At 41.1% G+C, this 20,342-nt stretch overlaps 1 protein-coding gene across 1 annotated transcript in view; it reads right to left on the bottom strand.

The window, feature by feature from the left end:
• The window catches only part of LOC116048366 (protocadherin-16-like), a 93,893-nt gene that overhangs the window by 20,740 nt on the left and 52,811 nt on the right, over positions 1-20,342 (bottom strand). Inside the window, exons 3-5 of the mRNA XM_031297452.2 lie at positions 1,719-1,907; positions 835-1,066; positions 425-661 (exon numbers count right to left, since the gene is read on the bottom strand). Coding sequence (XP_031153312.2) covers positions 425-661; positions 835-1,066; positions 1,719-1,907 — 658 coding nt within the window. The remainder of the gene's footprint in view (positions 1-424; positions 662-834; positions 1,067-1,718; positions 1,908-20,342) is intronic.

Genomic DNA, 20,342 nt, shown 5'->3' with positions numbered 1-20,342 from the left:
ACAAAAAGCAGAGACACGTCACCACGGCCCAGGAGGCTGCGCTAAAAGCACTGAAGTAACAGTATACTCCAAAGATGTCATTTTTCAATTTCCAGGACTGTAATAGAGCACTAAAAACTCAGAAAATTAATATATAAACAAAGTTGTGAAATGGAATTTTTGATTGATGTTATTTCAAAGTTAGGTGTGTATAGTGGCCCAGCGCCTATTTGGACAAGTGTTGCAGGGAGCCGAAAAGGAACTCTTTAAAGCATGATCCAGTGTGACTGATAAATGTATACTGGACTGTTGGGTGTGTGTGAGGGAGCGAATGAGCGGGTGTGTGAGCGAGCGAGCGAGCGAGTGAGTGAGTGAGTGAGTGAGTGAGTGAGTGAGTGAGTGAGTGAGTGACAAAGAAGAAAAAGCATGTGTTTGTAGTCCCCACCTGTCTTACTGCTGGCCTGGACGATGCCTACGACTGTCCCACGCAAGACGTCCTCTGATACAGTAAAGTAGTACTGAGTCTGTTCAAACACAGGTGGCGCCACCAGCCCTGCCACCACGCTAATGTTGACTCTGGCATTGACGAGGGCTAACAGACCACCACCATCCTGAGCAGAGATTACCATGGGAATGACAGAGTTGGCCTTCCCGTAGACAGACCGAGACAGAGAGATCACACCTAGATAAATAAAGCCGTAGACAAGATTCAAACAAGATTCATATTTTTTACATCACACAACATTATCATCCATGCAAGACAATAATGCAATGGAAATTGCAGGACAAAATTATTCAGCTTCTTAAATAATTGAAATCTTATGCAGCAAGAACTGGAAAATCACTTGTGCCAACCTGTGTCTTTGTTGAGAGTAAAGTAAGGGGAGGCCCCTCCAGATACTGTTTTGTATGTAATCCTGCCATTCTCGCCTGAGTCTGGGTCATAGGCCGTGACTCTGACAACAGATGTCCCAGGGGCGCTCTGCGTGCTCAAACTGACAGCATAGCTGACTGGGTAGAAGGCAGGTCTGTTATCATTAATGTCGACCAGATCTACCTTCACATAGACTACTGAGCTCAGTCCACCCTGCAGAGGAAACACAAAGCTCCTTTTGTTATACCTTCACATACATTAAATCACGAACAGAAACAACACAACTGAAAGCAGGATTTAGACCACATTAATGGTGAAAGTCAGTAAAAGTATAAAACCAGCAGTAAACCTGGTTAAAATTTCAATGTAAAGCCTCCCAGCAGGTTTGTGCAGGGATACAGATTGATAGTTTCCCTCGGGAGAGAGCAATATGTCATGACCTGTGGAGGGTGAGAGAGTCCGCCTCAACCGAACAATCTGTTTCATAGGCTTTTCATTTGCAGAAAATACAGTGCAGGCTTTTCATTTGGACCAGGTGGCAAAAACGAGGGAGGCGGCAGTCCAACTTGTTAAAATATTACTGCCTGACAGTTGAGGCATTTCTCCATCTGATTGCTTTAACATGGCCACAGTAATTTTCTTTCATTTTAAACCTTTTATTTGTTAAGTACAGGATATACTCTTTTGCCATAGAGAGCTATTCAAGATTTCGTTTTTCACTTGGCTGCTCCAATCAAAGTTTTTATGCACAGTTGGCCATGTCTTTGCTCTCATGTCTGTATGAAAAGCACGGCTGCTGTTTATAGGATTACTCTGTGGCTCAACGGATTCATATTAAGCATGATTTCAAAACGCTGCGGCTCACCCCGTCCACTGCAGTAACAGTAAAGTCGAAGCTGGCCGGCCCTTGATCCCTGTCTAGTGCAGTACTAGTGCAGATCTGGCCGGTCTCCTTGCCAATGGTGAACCGAGAGGGAACAGCGCTGTTAGTGCCAGAGCCAAGGGAGTAGGTAATGGAGCCAAAGGAGCCGCCGTCTGCATCTGTCGCAGTCACCTACAGAGAAGAAAACATGCTATTGGTTAAAACATTCCAACATTGCACATTAAAATTAAAATGTATTATGTTGGAAGTGAAATATCCTACTGGATAAACTCAGCAGTTTCCATACTCATTAATAAAACTATTCTAAAGCCGCAGCAGATCAAATCTAAATTCTATTAGAGCGATGTAAGAGTAATGACAATCCACAAACTGAAACTGGAGCACCATACCAGGTGCATCTTTGGACCGGCTTTTTGTTGTTTATCTGAGCCTGAGCATGAGCCAAACAGGCCCTTTGGCAGAAAGGGGCTCTGAGGGAATGAAGGAGGATGACTTGTACAGGCTCTGGGAGGGCTGCCAGCAGGGAAAACTGCCTGCTTCAGGAGTGGCGTCTGTCTGCAAAGGACAGTGACAGGGACGGCTGGGGAACAGTGGGATACCACACAGTATGCTTCAGTGCAGCGCATTATACCCTAATGTAACGTCCCACATGCGGTCTGCTTTTAATAATGCCGCACATCTACAGAGGGCTGGAACTGCTGGAGCTATAAAAGCAGCTCACAAGCCATCAGCCGGGGAGCCGACTCAATTACTACAGGATCTCCCAAGACAGCGCATGGGCAAATACACCAATCACATCGGGCCCCTAGGTACCAGGAGCATAATTGTTTGCAAGTGTTGGCTCCGAATCGCAGGTCGCCAGAGATTACAGTAGGTTTAAACCTCACTAGTTGATTAGAATTCTCCTTCCTTCCACCTTTTATAAATGGATCTTTTTAGGAAAACACTAATTGGAAGAAGAAGAAAAAAATAAGCTCAATTCATGCTCCAGGGCTCCAACACTCAGCAGCCGAGAGCCTCCTCTGTGTAAGACGGAGTATTCATCAGGAACATTGCCAAGAAAAATAAGGCAAGCCATGCTTATCATCAAAAGCTGACTTTTTTTTTTTTTTTTTTTTTTTAAGATGGCATTGGTATGAGTGTGAGTAGATGGAAATCATTAATTCAGGCTCCATGTCTTTCCTGAGCAGATGGCAGACGGGGGACTCAGCAGAGAGCATGCCCCGCACTCTTGACTGCAACTCCTAACAGAGGGTGAGCAGTGTGTAGGAGTGAGGGAGTTGTAAAGCTGGCAGAGACGCAAGCCAAAGAGAAGAATAATAAACCACATGAGGAAAGGGGAAACCAAGAGCAATACAAGAAAGTTACTCCATCTTTTAACGCGCGGAGGCTGCAGCTTACTATAATATTTTATCATTTTGCAGGGGGACAAGTTATTTATAACAACCCCACAGCTTCATATGCTTGTTTTCTTCACAGTTGTGTGATGAATGTCAGCTGGAGGGAAAGTTGAGGGAGCATTTTAGCAGTACCTAGGTAAATATAATAAAAAAAAAAGCCAAAAGATACTCTTCATACACTTCCAGATCTGTAGGAAAGTATTTCCCCTCTTGTGACTGACCTATTCGTGGCAAGCATTGAATGTATGAGCTATGTGCGGAGACTTCATTTTGCTTTCCATTTAAGCCACAACCATCAATAATTTTTTTTACCAAGTACACTCAAATACAGTTCATAAAACAACAAGTAAAAAGCCCACATTTATATTTATGACACAAAAACTGAAAGAAAAAAAGATGAAAACATAAGGAAGACGGGGGAGGAGTTGGAGCTCTTTTGACTCTATTAATCTATAATGATACACAGTAAAAGTTACTGGTGTGTTCAACTTAACACAAAATTCACAATGAATTAAGGGTTTCAGGTAAGTTTAGAAAAAGGTCAAAAAGTACAAAGTACAGTGTGTGCTGCAGAGATATTCTGAGCTTTTCTGTTGAGAACAAACTCAGAAGAGACAGGGGATTCAGTGATGTGTATGCCATTTCAATTCATTTACATGAGGAGGATCCGGTGCTTTAATAATTACACTTCTCCCAGTGCTCCAGTACGGCACACAGCGGCGAGGACATTTGGAGCCATATGTGGTTTGAAAACCTGAGAACAATATGTTCCGTGAGTTAAGTGTATGGCTTTTTGGGGGGAATGTACAGTAAGATAATAAACCACACAATCACATTTGCATAAATCCTAAACAGTGTAAGTACAATGCCTGAAGCAATCAGTCTATTTTGGAATCTGCAGAGACTGCAATTTCAATTCCACTCTCTAAGTTAATAGCAGCATATCAGTGTCATCTCGCTGGAATGCAGAGACTTAGATTGTCTGAGATTATAATTTGTCTGCCACACATATGTAACGACATATGAGGCAATAAGCAAATACAAAAATGAGCAGGACAATTAGCCAAACCCCAAACCATGAATCCTGAAGAGATGAGGATAACCTAATAAAATGTGGCCTCGGGCATCAAAGATTAGGATAAATCAATAACACAGTGAGTAGAAATCTCAACAGATGAAACAAGATTCTCACAAAATCTTGAATAAAGACTTGCTTGGGAAGTTATGTAATGCTGCAGTTCAGCAGCAATGTCACAGCAAGAAGTCATGCATCATTTATCTCAATACTTTGACAACACACTTTTTTCCCTTTCAAATATTAATTTTATCTTACATATTTTTATTAACAAAGTCTTAATATGTACAGTACCCACATAGGGTGAGTAGTACATTATGATTACTACCTCCTCTTCATGGGAATAGGAAAAGAAAATAGTTATAACCAAGGAGGTCATTTAAGATGTGCCAGTTAGTGGGAATTCTCTGCCCTGCAAGGGGGAGAAAAATACCACTCCCCACTTTGTCGTATCCATCTTGACATGGATATGAGGGGCCTCTCTTTCTGTTTCCCACTGACTTTTTACTCTTTCTACTGTAATGTATAGGTATTATGCAAGGTCTCTGTTTCGATTGGATTAAAAGTTCAAAAGCAGGAGTAATCTTAGATCATCCGCAGCAGCCAGAAGTATTCTCCCTACACTCTGTGTGTGTGAGTGAGGCATGATGAGAGCTGTCTTATCAGCAGGGGAAAGGCAACGTTTGGCCCAGTCCTTAGTAAAACAAGCTGGGGGAATCCAAAGATAACTGGGGCACTTGTGGTTCTCCCATCAGATTCCAGGAGCCTTCCAGAGGAGACTTTCTGACTGATAGTCCAATCCGCAGAACAGGATTCACAGGAGAGAACATGCCTTTGTATGTTTATGTATTATATGTTCAAATGGAATAATGATCCTGAGGCTTTTGGATGCTCCAAAATGTACTGGCCCATGTCCTCACTCTGTGGTCTGAGAGAGTGCCAGGCCTGGAAAAGAACAAGTCCTGGATTTGGGTGCTTTCTATTTTTAGAGTTGAATTTCCCAAAAGGCCAATTAGGATTCTTATATATGTTTGACCACTGTGGCTTTCTAGTTCTTGTTCATATATTTATGTGGATAACACGAGTGCATGTAAGTCAGCATGACCAAGCTACGGCTCCTCTATTCATCTGCATTGTGCAGCCATGTAAAAAAATAAAGCTCCACCGTGGACAGAACTAGAGCAAAAACCTTTGAGTAAATGATGTAGAGCCGAAATCAATGAGGCCAACAAGGGGTGAAATTAAAACGATGTAGTTTGAATCATGCTCCCCGTATTTTAGAGTGCCCAGTCAAACAAATCTGTCTCACGTAGTCCTTAGTGAAACCAGCCAATCAGGACTGCACCTCTGCCAATCCAAATAGGCCACAAATGACGGAGTGCGCGTGTAAATGTTTGCCAACTGGGAAATTATCACACACATCAATCAAACTCTGCATGCACACATCCACGTCGAGTGTACATTATGCGTAAGCAAAGACAGTAACGTACAAACACTGGGGATAAAGGCATCGCTCATTACAGTCTCGTGATGCCTGGAGAGCAAAAGAGCGAGACCAATTACACCAAAATCGTCTTTGTATTCACCAGGAGCTCTTTGCAAACCAACTGAGCACAGACAAGTCTGCACCAGTGGCTACTGTGACTCTGGCCCAAATTAAACTCTGCAACGTTGTGGCATTGTAAAGAAATGTTCCACAAATACTGGATGACATTTCTAAATCTTTTAAGCTCAAGTTTATGACCGAGCCTGCTTTTCTCTTACTTGGAGATTGCTGTTACTTAAAGCACCATATGCGACTCATTGACCGGTTGGCCATTAGGGGTGGGAATCTCTTGGCACCTCACGATTCGATTCCGATTCAGAGGCCAACGATTTGATTCTAAAAGTTTGCTACTCAGAGTTTGCTAATCACTTCCTAGACAAAGCTTAGATTTTGACATATGTTTGTCACACACAAGTTTTAATGAAATGTTCTGCCTACTGAGGTTTTTATTGTGTAGTCATTCCATGCCTTAAACATGCTTGTGAAAGTCCCCTTCTCTCCCAGTAATCTTCCATGTCAGAGGCTCAGTCATGTTTAAAGGTGGAGAATTGGCTTCTTAGAACATGAAGGTGTCAGATGTAATGTGATATATACAAAATTTAATTTTTTTTTTCTTTTGGCCATTTTTGTGTGCTTTTTTTTCTGCACTCTTGCCTAAACTCTAAGTTATTGTCACTCTGTTTTCTGATTTGTACTTGTCTGGAGACAGTAACTTTTAAATAAAAATCATTAGATTTAAAAAAATAAATAAATTAAATTCAGATAAGATTATTAACTTATCTGAATCGAGAATCAAATCGTTCTAGAGAGAATCGCGATGCATCTAAGAATCGATTCTTTTTCCCACCCCTATTGGCCAGGCAACTGAGATGCGTTTAAATAAGTGCTTAAGTAACAGAGATCGATGTCAATGTTCAACAAGTTTCCGACGTTGAGGATCTAGAATAAAGAGGACCTTATTTAAAAAGCTGTGGAGACTAAAAGGGAAAGGAGCCGAGTACTTCACCCACTAGAGAGATTTTAGCTGCCATCTTTAGTGTAATAGGTATCTTAAAACCCAGTAATACCACAATGTATCAAATCTCCATCTGACTTAACCTAACTTCTACAGCAATACCAAGCTTTACAAATATTAATTCAATAATACCAAATAACAGTTTCACAGACATGACCAATTAAGGCTGTAATAGCAGGACTCCCACAAGAGCAATTACATGCAGTGTGTGATAGACTGTTGGAGTGACATGGAGATCATTAAAAGACAGTAAAGGCAAAGAGGAAAGCGTAGGCTCAAAGAAATCAAAAGACAGGACGAGTTGCAGAAATCTGGACGGAGAGTTGCTTTGAGCTTTCACAGCTGGTGTGAAGCCGTGCACACTCCTCTCCCTCTATTGTCCTGGCATCACTTCTGAGGACAGCAGAGATGAGGAGAATGAGGCGGAGACTTCCTACGGGCTTCTCTCACTTCTCGCTAAAGTAGCAGATAGGTAGGTCGGAGACTTTGTGACATGTCTACCACCACACTAAAGACCCAGACAGAGACCACACCGGCCCGGTGGAAGGAGGAAACCCACACACTGTTGACCAATATATCAAAACTCCAAACATTTGCCGCACAGACAGCATTATCTGGATTCCGTCCAACCATATGTGAAAGATTTTGGTAGTTACTCAGGAGACCAAAAGCTGATATCTTCACGGCATAGTTTAAGACATGTGTAAGGTCTACGCAATGGTGACATTAAATACATTAAATACTAGCAAACTGTGGCCTGTGATGTCCAGCTGCTTTATAACTGTGTGATAAAAGTAATGACATTTCAAAAGATGTTCCAGCTGAAACAGAATGAAGGACGTTCAAGAATCATCCCGTCTACATGCAGTACTGTATCTGTACAGAGCAGCTCTACGTAGTATGAGAAAGGGAAGCCAGAGTAGCACTACCTGGCTGAAAGACTATGCATATGCTATGCTCTACTGTGCTAATAAGGAACTGGCTCACTGGCTCACTGGCTGTGAGGTGACGTACAAAACGTTAACATTTGTATTTTATTTTTTGGAAAGGGATGTAAATGGTATGATTTCCAAGAACTGTAAGCTGGAGGGAGGAGTGGAAGAAAAAGTGGTTTAGTAATCATCACAGTTTATAATATTGATGAAGTTTCAGTTTTTTCTGCAGAGATAACTCAGATCTTTGTCCATGAAATAAAGATCTTATACTGCACCATCTCAGTCTCCTGATAATTCATTGATTCATCCTTGACATCAGAAAGTTTTTGACACTATCCTGCATATTCCTCCAATTTCTGAATACTTAAAATGAAAGGTTTGGCACTAGTGAAAGGCAATGGATTTCTATTTCATGGTCATTTATCAGATAGATTTTGATAATTCTTGCAGGAAAGATCACAGCGTCATCAAAGAAATTGGGCTTCACCTTCTCAGGAATGTTAATATCCACAGCAAATTCAATAGAAATCAAGCCAACCATTTCTGAGACACCTTATCATGTGCCAGTGTTGGAAAAAGCAAAATGTTGACCTGAAGGAAGCGCAGGAAAAAGGCTACAGGGGTCATGTAAAGTGTTGGAGGGATGGATGGAATGAAACATCAAAATGCTTTAACCGAACTGCTTTTGGGAAGAAAAAAATGCTTTTCATTGGGAGCAAATCTTTGTGTGTGGCCTGCCAAATAAATACTATTCACAGGAAACGCTCAAATTTTGAGCGTGACTATTTTAAATGGAAAATCTTCCATCGGTTCTCAATTATCCTTTGCATAATTTCTGTTGTAAAAGCCTCAGCAACGTTGCACTGGCATTGGCACAGAAGCATAGTCTTTATAATTACAGACCAAACAGCTATGTAGAGTTGCATTCATTATTAGCAATTCAAATCCACAAAACCTCATTCAGTATCCCTGCATGGCTTCACATGAACAATCTTTTCCAGATTTGTCAAGTACTTTCCCTGTCCAGATGTCCATTAAAATACATCTGCTGTATTGGGGTATCCCTGTGAAACACCATATAACTGTCAAGGTCAGTAACCATCTTAATCACACTGATTTCTCTTAAAATATACAGCTATGTGCCAGTTGCCAAATCATATCATCCAGACCTGTCCTTTCACTTTAGAAATGAGTTCCAACTGTCCTTGCAGGGTCAATGACTCGACCAGACTAGAACTGTAGATGAACACTAATAACATCCATTTGCTGAAGGATAAACACGAAAACAGATCATATTTTACAGTAAATTTCCAGAATTATATATAATTCAGCTGCTCGGTGTAAGTAACTTTTGGCTGGCTTTGGGAAAACAGAGTTTTCTGACTAGTCTGCAGCAGGAAAGCAAGCGTATTGCCCCAGCAGGTCTTACTGTCCTAGTTTCTTAGAATGGGATTGTCTCAGCTCAGGACATAAAAGAAACTGCTCTCTGACACGAGGAGACAAAGACATATTGATTTCTAAATCAACAATGGTTCCATGAACTGCAGCTTTTCATCTTCCTCTATGTAGTGCACTCACATAAATGTGGAGGACTTGGGTTGAGGGCAGCAGGTTAGTGTGGTGTAAGGTCCACATATCTGGCACAGGAACAGAGGGAAGGTAATATAGCAGACAGGGATATAATCACACTCAGTACTACAGTACTGACACGCAGACACGGGACAGGATAAGGTTTCTGTCTCTTTCCGTTCCTCTCACACATCACTCACCATAACTACTACACTGCTGGGGGAAAAAAGCGAGTCAAAACATTGTGACAGAGTTTCTGTGTGTGAAGCGGGTAGGGTCAGTGTGTTGATGAATTCATTTTTGAAAGAACATGCAATTTAAGAACATCAAGCCACAATGCTAACAATTGTTTTTGTGACCAAAGACAATAGTGAAAGGTCCACTTCCAAAAAACAAGGCTTGTGGCTATTTGTAGTTCTCACTCACCATTTTTTAATAATAGATCATTCCTGTTCTCTTCCTTTAGGATTATAAGTTATAAATGGTATGACATTATAGCAGGATTAACAGTTTGGCAATACATTTTTTTATCTCAATCTTCATGCTGATGATAAGAATAGGACACCGTCTTGGAGAGCGCTGCTGTGCATAAGTGCTGTGTCTCCATGATTGCTGTTACATCCTTATTGTTATTGCCTGAAATCCACACTAAAGGTAAATGTATGTAAAAAAATAACTTGTAAGACAAAAACAGCTAATGTTAGTGCTCTGGAACAGATGAATTTCTGTTGACTAATAACCAAGAATTCCACCTATTGAGTGGCATCACAGTTAAAGTTTCCAACACAAGACTTGGTGGTGTTTCAAAACTCAATCCCTAATCAAGTCGCTGCTTAACATTCATTATCATAAATTTGCTCAAATATACCTCCAGTAAACAAGCAGCCTGTCAGTGGGTCTATATGTAGTGTAAATAAAGAACAAAAAATGACTTCTCCATTTTTTAAGTAGAGTTCAGACTTGCCTCTAGATGTTTCTGAAACTGTCGGGGTTCACAATACTTATAATGTATGCAGACACTCTTTGTACTTTCAATTTAAGAGTTGTGACAAACTGTGAGTTGTAAAGAAGTTAGGTGGCCTGCATTTTTTTTTTTTCAAACTTTCATTAGACTTTCTCCTAAAACTGAAGCATCTGTCTTTCATCTAGACCTTGCATCTGGAAGTGATTAAGCATCAAACCATTTAAGGAGAAAAGGATTCCAGAAACGGCAAAATGAGCAGAGGACAGATATTGTGCAGCTAAAGAAAAAAGGTAGCGCCAATAGAGCCGAATAGAGTGGAAGCTATATTCAAGACCAGACATGCAGTGCTACTTTTGAACCTTTTTAAATCATTTGTGCAGGTTAATTAAATACAATGTTTAGCAATAATGATTGAGTATTAAAATGTACTGTATGTATCTGCACTATAAAAAGATTCTGTGTATGGTACTACTGTATGTCTACAAGCTGGTCCTGGGTCATCAAGAAGGAATGTGAACACCTTGAAAACAACTTTAAGGTATTTTTAAAAGCCCTCTGGGGTGTACTAACCCAGTCAGTATTTGATCTGAGCCATGATCCCAACAGGCAAACTGGGAGAATTTGATTTGTAGCTCTTATTGAAAATATCCTAAAGAAGGACGAAAAATTTCATTTTGAAAAGCACATGGCGGGGGGTCCTGGGAAAGGCCTGCATGCCAGACATGCTGCTGCCCATATAGGCTCACAGCCTGGGGAGGACTTTGCCATAATGTGCAGCTTTTGACAAACTCTTCTGCACACAATATCAGGGATACGTCTCAACCAAGGTTTTACTTTGGCTAGAAAAATAAATATGACAAAAACTCCCCTGGAAGTGTAAGCGTATGGTGTGTGTAGCGTTAACCCTTAGCAATCTGGAATGACTGAGGCAACTCAGTAACCCATCTGAGAGGTTCCTGCTTAAAACATTAGCCTGTTTATTTTCCAAAGGTCAAATGGGAGAAACAAACCTGCCTCTATTTTCGTATGCATGCTGAACACTAGTTATCCAGTGGAAAGAAAATAAAGAGAAAATTGCTGGTTTGAGTTATTTGCACTGAATAATAATCATTTTGAACGGCAACGTGTGGAAGATTTTAAACAAACAGGTGGGTTGAAGGAGCCTGCCTTTATCCTGAGTTCAATCATTCTAATGGATGTAAAATTGTTGTAGAATTCAAGTGAGTTGGAGAATATACACACTTGACTTCATTTCAAGGGGCACAGTGCTGATAAACTGCCAGAATAATGTATGCAAATGCACTAAGGTGCAGTATAAATGAAGCATTTTCAAATCTCACATGATAAGAGATTATGATTCTCTCACTTGATTCTACATCAGGGCGCACACTTCTGAGGGTCACAGCACACCTCTGAAGTACCCTCCAATAAACCCAGACCACCACAAAAGCCACCAGTAAAGCCAGTTAAAAGCCTCAGAGACCTGCCCAACGTCCGATCTGGGAGGTGAACTGATGCTAGAAGCTCGCTGAGTAGATCCCCTCTCACGAGACATCTATCAGGTGAGGTGACCTCGCATCAGATACCCATGGAGCCGGGCCTGCTGGGCTCTAGCTTGGCTCTGTTTCAGCTGGTCATCCCTTTCACAGCCATCCACAGCTGTGCTGAGCTCTGGTCTGCTGAGACAGGCCAGGCGGGGGATCCCAGGGTCTGGGTAGGTGGGAGGGGAGCTAATATGAACCATGAACAGCGTGTGGGGGTGCAGGAGAACTGATGTGGGCTAGGCTAATGCTACAGCTGCCTGCAGTGGGTGGGAGAATGCCCACTGAGCATGGCATGCACAAACACAGTGCAGATGCGCCATTAGAGCCAGATTGGACCCTGGCTCCCAGAGATCCACAAGCCTGTTTGATGAGGTGGACGGAGAGATTTCACCCCGGAGTTTGTCCTCTCTTCTCTGTGTGAGCCAGGTCTACAGTACTCTGCTGCATTACTGTGATCAAGCTGTCTTTCAGGACATTTGTGATCACAGCTGGCTACAAAGAGCACCACATTCATTGATACACAACTAGTGGAGTCACATCTGCCTAGAACCTCTAGGACAGTGGTTCTGGGGACCCCCAGGGGTCCTTGACGGGTTTCAAGGGGGTCCCAATCAAAAGGGGGAATTATTTATTTTCATTATAATTCCATCCTTAAGTAACGCATTGACAGAAAGTATGACTATTTTGGTCATGGGTTTCATACACCTATAAACATCTAGAAGCAAACATCTTATGAAATGTTGGTCCGTGGTCTAATTTGTGTCAGTTTAGGGGTCCTTGATGTGAAAACATTTGGTAACCACTGCTCTAGGAGACAGTTAACCCTTCCTCTTTGACAGGGATTTATGTTCTCCAATAAAGACATTCAAAGCAAGTACCATGCAACCACATGCTAATTTTATCATTCAGTGGTCAACTCAAAGCAGCGCATACAATTGTTTAGAATGAATAACACACTGGAAACATCGGATTTAAATTGTCTTGTCCATGTTAATAGTTTGGTGATTCATAAAGCAGATCTTTCTTTTCTGCTTTAATATTCTTTCAATGAGGATTTAAATTTGCATGACGGACTCTGCTCTACACACAGAATCACATACAGATGCTGACTATGCGACACATATGGACATTGATACAGATATGTAGACACAAATATAAAAGCAGTATTCGCTTTAGCGTGCATTTACAGTTTTGTCCCTGCGAGCACAGCTGAGGTCAGCAGTTAGAGTAAGACTGGGATGGATTGGTAGAGTTTCCCAGCGCAGCAGAGGGAGCCAGATCTGTGGTGTGGCTGGGATTCGAGTCTCCAGCTCTTACTATACAGGACCAGTAGGGCCCTAATGAAATACCAAACCTTCACCTCTCAACGGCTTTCATCTTTCAGAGGGAAGGAAATGGGAAAAGTATTGCACAAGAGGCAGCGTCCAGAAAACAATGCCATTTTAAGGCTGATTTTATAGTAGACATGTAGAAGTCATCCAGTATGAAGGATATGTTTATTGACAATCATACTGCCATTGTAATTTAATGTTAGCTTGCTGCAAAACAATAATTAAAACAGACAGTTTGGAAAGCATAGACCGAGTATCATGTCACTGTATGTAGTTGTTTATGCTGAGTGTCTAGACCCGTCCAGTCTTAAAGGAGGATCACATGTATAAACTTCTAACTTCTAAGGAAGATGTGGTATATTTTTAGCAAGCCAAGCATAAGGAATTTTCATCACGCAATAAAGGTTTCTAAATTGCGTTTTACAGTATGTGTTTATAACACATCAGTTGTCTTGTAGAAATTGCATTTTAGACTGAACATACTGTGTCTGACATGGTTTCAGTGATAGTATTTCACAGAAAAGTTTGGTAATTGAAACAGCTTGACAGAGCCACTAACGTCACTTGAAAACTGTAAATAAATCAATAGATCATCAGCAAAGTGTTTGCAAGTTCTCTAAAAGCATTTGGTAGTGGCTCCACTATGTGACAGTTCACATCATTACACAGTTTTCTCACCCCAGGCAGTGGCTGCTCCCCATAATGATGAAGATGACAGACTTGCCTGCCGTGCTGTGGCTTGGAGACAATTAAACTGAACCATAATTTTGCTGCCATGTGGCACCAGCATTTCATTTAATGTTGACTTGGTAAAGAAATCAGTCAACCTATCAGCCGTTCTCCTAGGTGACTGAAAGCTTCAATGTAACCCTGTCAAAGGCTTGACCTTGTTTTTCAGTGAAATAAAGGCTATTTATTTACATAGTTGAAGGGTTAAGAGCATGTTTAAAGAAGTTAATGTTCTGTTGCTTAATTATTATCATTTCAGTTGACTGTCCTTAAAGTCCAAACCCAACACAAGAGTTTCATGTAACGAACCCCTAGCATATTTTTTAGGTTTCATAATAGATATTGATAGCCTAAAGAGTTCTATGACAGTGATGGACTTTCATCATCCATGTAAGCGTTCAAGCATATTACTATAAGCCTTCTGATTAGAAGAGGGGGATTACAACCCACCTGCAACAGCCACAGCTTTACTGTACTACTCTGTAGTAATGTAATCAGTCCTGAGAGAAGAGAACTGAGGCTGTTTTAGGCAGAAATGATCTGAAGAGAAAACGCAAAAGTGGCGTTGCATTCTCACTTTTTATTCCGCGTTTAGACGAGCATTATGGGGGGGGGGGGGATCTGCGTGCATATGGTGACGCAAAAGTGTGTGAAATGCGATCCACCAAGTCCGCACGCCTGCGTAGAACCTTCCTTCTACTTGTCTCCCTCTCCTCCTCCTCTCTCCCTCTCCTCTCCCTTGTAGCGCGAAGCGAACAATAAAAGCTGACAATTTTGTCTGGACAGACGAGGAGGTGGAGTTATTGCTCCAAACAATGCACACACAGACACACACGCGGCGCACACACACACACACACACACACACACACACACAGTGTGTTTTTACCCTTTAGATGTGAACGCGACGGTGGAGCGTTTTTAAGATTTCCACTCTGGAGGGTGGTTTCACTTTTTGTGTTTTTAAGCCCCAAAAATGCCGTCAACCGTCTAAACGAAAGGCACATCTGATAAAATATTTAGTTTTTTTCACCCGCGAGCGTATTCGTGTAAACAGGGCCTGAATGACTCTCTAATGTCCCTGTTGAGGTGAGGGGGAGGAGGGGGGGGTAGGGGTGAGTCAGGGCATCGGTGTCATGAAGACCTACTGGAACCATACACATAAACACACCCTGTCACTGACTGATAAACATTGTAAAATAAATGAAGACTGCCAAGGCAGGGTTCTGGCGTGCACGCGGTTTCTCCAGTAAAGTCTGTTTAACTGTAAGCCCAGTCCTCAAGGAAGTCATCCCTGGTTCAGACGTGGGTTGGACACATACTGTAACACGCTCTGGCAATGGAGGCAGTCCGGAGAACTGAGTGTCTGTCTGGATGTCTTTCTTTTGTTTCAAGTAAGTCACATACTGTAATTGCGACTCACAGATTCATCGTGAGCGGACAGAGGATTGTGTACAGATAGACAAATGGGTGCACACCCACACAATATGTGTAACTTTGTAAAAAGGTTCCCTGCCAACAACAAACAACAGCTGTTCTTCGCATAAAAACTCTGGCTCCGTCACATGGAGATGGATAGAGATACTGGCGCTCTGTCATCGTAACACCTTTCATCTTGTTTTTTCAAACTTGCTGGAAAATGTGATAATGAGATTTTCCATACTTCCACATGTAAATCATCTCCCAAACTGGAACACTCGGCTATGTTTGAGCCTGTTTTGACGTATTCAATATGGTTACTATGTGATATTTGTATGTTTACCATCTGAGATGTTCGCTCTGATTCATGAGCAGTCTTTTTTCACACACAAATTCTTTTGAAAGCAAAGCAGGTTTCATTTCCTCGCAAGGATATTTATTTAGTTTTCAGCAAAATATTTAGGTGACAGAGTAATTATATTTTATCTTGTATACATGTCCAGTCCCCTCCTTCATGTGATTCATTTCAAACAATCCCTTCGAAGTATACATAAGGTAGTCAGCGAGCACTTCAGTTGTTTCTCAGAGCAAACGGGACTTCCACAGTAAACATATCCTCCGAAGGATTACATTCATGCGAGCTCCTAAAAGGAACACACACAAGTCTGGATCAAACATATTCCATCTATTTGAAAGATAAAAAACTGTTTGGGTTGGCTTTGGCCAGGACTTCCCCCTGATCATCCCCATGGTATACTCATACACACCTCAGATTTACCTCACACAGTACACAAGAGCACTTATCCACAAGCCTGAGTCTGTTCAGTGATTACATTTCCTGCTTTTTGCTGAGCAATGAGACTTGCATAGGATAGGGTTTGTTATCATCAAGTGTCTGGACATGTGTTTCAGTATTAATTGCTTGTCCAGATGTGCAAGAGAATGCCTTCTGTCAGTGTTTGGTGGACAGAGGCTTAGTGATGAAAGTCTACAAGTATTTCAAATCAGAGTTTTAAACGTGTATGTGTGTCTGTTGTTAGATTTTAGAATTACTAGAACACAAGGTTAGAGGGTTAAATGACCTAAATCCTATTTTACCATTCACCATTAGTGGTATCAGCAGTTTTATTTTACATCTTTCTACTCAATGTAAAATAATCAGAAAACACTGACTATCTTGAGTACTGTAAACAACACAAACTGTTGGGGTGACAGAAGTCATAACGGCAGATATCACAAAACTAAAATCCAAACTTTCCCCACAGCTTCCTACAAATGTGGCTGTCTGTTTTGGATTTGCGTGAACTGATCCTTTAATATGATCCCTGCTGCTTGATCTTGAAGAAAAAAGCCCTATCGATAGCATCAGATTATGCACTCTTTTTTTGTTAAGGCATTAATATATATAATACAAAATACATTTACATAAAGGGTTTTGCATATTTTTCATTATATTTTGCTCTCCCTCCAATTGCGGTTTTGTTGCAGGCAATAGCTTCTGGTAGGGTCCTCCAAAACCAATTGGTCCCAGGTTAGGGGCCAGATGACGGCTGAGAATGACTTAAAGACCGGTAAAGACCGGAAGGTTGAAGAGGCTTAAACATGAGAGTCGCTAACTTAGTGTGCCAGATGGTTTGTTACACAGAACCATCTGAGAAGCAGTCATTGAAAAGTCAGGCACCTTAAAACAATACCTGGCTAATGACTGAATGAACAATCTGTCTATCATGTCCGATATTGTCGAGTTGAATGAACAGCTGCGGCCGTCACACACATCTAAACCACACCTGTAGCTGCCAGTACCTCCTCACCGGATGCTGATTGGTTCGGTAAGCTGGTAGTTCAGGCACAAACACATTACTTGAAGCCTGACAAGATGAATTTTCATGTCTGGGCCCATTCCTAAGGCCTACATAGTAGCCTGGGAGCCAGTCTGTACCCATGGGGAGCAGTCAGGATGGCCCAAAAGAACAAAAATGACCTGCAACAAGGGCAGGTAGAGTTGGGCTAGGGGCCTTAGCAGACTGATCCCTAGCTACAAACACTGACTGGGATTACGATTCCCCAAATAAATGAGGATATTTTCAATAAAGCTGCCATAAAGGAAGACAGGTTATGATAGGAGCAGCAGATGCTAATGAAGGAATGAAGAGGCCACACCTAACAGATTTTTTTTTTTATTACGCCTTACTATGCCAATATATACACTGATAAGAGCTTAATCTGGTTTTCACTGAAAATAAGGGAAGGGTTTCCTTCCAACATGAGATAACCACTACTCGAGAGAAAAAAACTAAAATATATGCTCCTATAACGGAATTCCTTTGTTGACAAAAAACTTAAACACGTGGAGAATGGATCTCTTCTTACTAAACACATGGAAAGGGGATCTCTTCTTACTTCTTCTTTAAGGAACTGAATTAAAAAAAGAACTAAAATGAATTATCCGCTTGTCAGAGCCAAGACCTTAATCAGCTCAGTATGACATGCTGCATGATGATTAATAGGAAACCTGTCCTGGGTGTTTTCTTGCTCTCTGTGCAATGCATCCTGGGATATAGGCTCTGTGACACTGAAGTGAACAGTGAAAATGATCAAATCGCACTGTACAAACCACCTATAGTGAAAAAAATTCTAAAAACTTTTATTGAGTGACTGAACGTCTACTCAGTCCTCCCAGAGTTTGGTTTTCCCATTGCATTCTTGTCTTGACATCCTAAAAGGGATTCAAGCTCAAATAATTCCAAAATTTGCTGAAGTAGTTGGCAAGCTGTTAGCTCTATGTTGTTCTTTGCACTGCTGTTTGTTAGGGTTAGTGAAGGCATGCCAGTGAAAAGACTAAATTCAGAAGACTATAACTGGCTGATTTTCCAGTCTTGAGAGGTCTCAAGTGTCAAACCCAACAGCATACACACAATACTGGATCATGTTTGTGAGAGTTTACCTTTCTGTGTGTGTGATTTACACAGAAAGGGGTACAAAGCATACCTAATCTAATCCAATCAAGCAGAAAGTTCTGGCTAACGTGAGGTCCTCGGTCACAGGTCAGCCAAATGTCCAGCTGCCCTCCGTGACCTTTGGCCCGGCAACCATCCATTCCGTCTTTCATCTAGTAGCCAGCCACCCGCCACTTGTGTCAGGGAGGCATAGTATGAGCTTCTTCTGCCTTCATCAATAACCACGATGTAGAGGCACACAAGTTAATTATGGCACAGGAAAAAGGCAGGGTAATGTAAATCACAGATACATTGGCACCTAACCTCTCCCTAGAGTCTTTTGTGTTTTTCCATGATCCAAGTAAATGTTGTTCTGACTTTGTAATTAAAGACTGCTCTGATGTTCTGAGAGCATTGCAGACCAGCAAATGGTCTTCAAATAAGCCACAAGCAGTAACCCACTTATTAACAAGCAAGTGAAGCCTTAAGACAACATTTTGTCTGATGCTTTAATACATTACGCTACAATTCTGCAGCATTTACACTCTGTCATTTAAATGTTAGAAGTCAATGCTTCATTGGCTATGCTGAAAGCCCATTTCCAGCTGTCCTCTGTGTTTAATTTCATCTGAGTTTGTGGCTACTTGTTCTAGGAGTGATGAAAATGCTAGAACAAGCCGAACAAACTGAACTGAGCTAAAGTGACCTCAGAAACACAGCACAGAAACATCATTATTATAATTGAAAGCATACATCAAACACAGAAGAGGTGAAGGGGTCATCATTGTCTATCATCTCCTTATCTGCAGACACATTCAACAAACCCAATGTGAACTGTTGCTGTTAGTTTGGTTATGGTAGGACAGTGATCCAGGAAAACATATGTCATATGTAACTATGGATATTCTCAAATGTTATAATCGGTTGCCAGCACAGCTTCACCATAATCAGTCTTGTGTAAAAACCATACTCTGGAGAATTCTTCATCCTCTGACGTACAGCTGGAAGCCCAAAGATATCCGTCTGCTGATGCCAGTATCTCTCTTACTCCTCTCTCATTTGATCCACAGGAGCATACCGGATGCTTTCCCAACTCCAATAATGCTGATACTCAAATTCTTCAGCCAGAGATCTTTTTTTTTAACACGGAAGTAACAACTGCTACTTTGATATGACTGAATGCATGACATGTGATGTGTAAATAAGACAAAACAGTGGTATGAAAATCGCTGACAGGCTATCAAAGTAAATTGACAGCTCAATTAATCTTTGAATGACCAACATTGCAATTTATGAACGTAATTTTTCGCACAAAAAAAGTCAATAAACATGATATATTGACTAAGATTCGTTTTGCATTAGTGTTAGATCTAAGATAATTTATCAAAACATCAGTTCAGAAAATGTATTTTCATTTCCTTAGGTCTTAATGCCAACAGGTGCCGATAAATGAGATCTCAGTGGAGTTTTGCATATATTCCCGGCCACGCGATGCTGCGCTCTACCTCCAGTCGACTCACAAATACAGCATATGAATTGTACTTCTGAATTTGTACCTCAAGTATTCGCTGTGGTGCTCATTAGTAAGGAAAAATGTGCAATTGCCAGTTGCAAAGCATGAAAGTGTATTTTCTTTACTCAAAAAACAGCCAACACACAACATTGACAATATGCCCTCTTTATATCTTCCTAATACTACCTATAAGCAGGAGAACATTCAATAAGTATGCATGTCTTTCTTTTGAGTAAATATTCTATTTATATATTATTCACAAATTCAAATTCAAAAAGTATATTTTATGCTTCATTGATGTGCACCTTACCATTTGTAATAACCTAGTTACCACCTAGTGGTCCTATGTGTATGGTTGAGAAACTAATTGTTCTACATGTATTCTTGTGTCTTGCAAATGCTATTGTTTAGTCGAACAAATTATTCATAGTCATGTATGTTAGTCTTTCAGCCATGCCCATAATAGTAACAAATTAGCCCATTAAAGCAGTGTTAGAAGACATTACACAGGAGTTGAATGGGTTAATGTATCATATCCTGCTGGTAGACCCTGGGCACTAACCTCTGTGACTCTCTTTTGAGCGCTTTGACTCTAGACCCCTGTGACAATGGCAGGAATAAATCAAAGTTTG

The sequence above is a fragment of the Sander lucioperca genome, chromosome 5 (genome assembly GCF_008315115.2).
Source record: "Sander lucioperca isolate FBNREF2018 chromosome 5, SLUC_FBN_1.2, whole genome shotgun sequence".
NCBI classification, from domain to species: domain Eukaryota; kingdom Metazoa; phylum Chordata; class Actinopteri; order Perciformes; family Percidae; genus Sander; species Sander lucioperca.
This window is presented reverse-complemented; position numbering and strand designations above follow the sequence as displayed.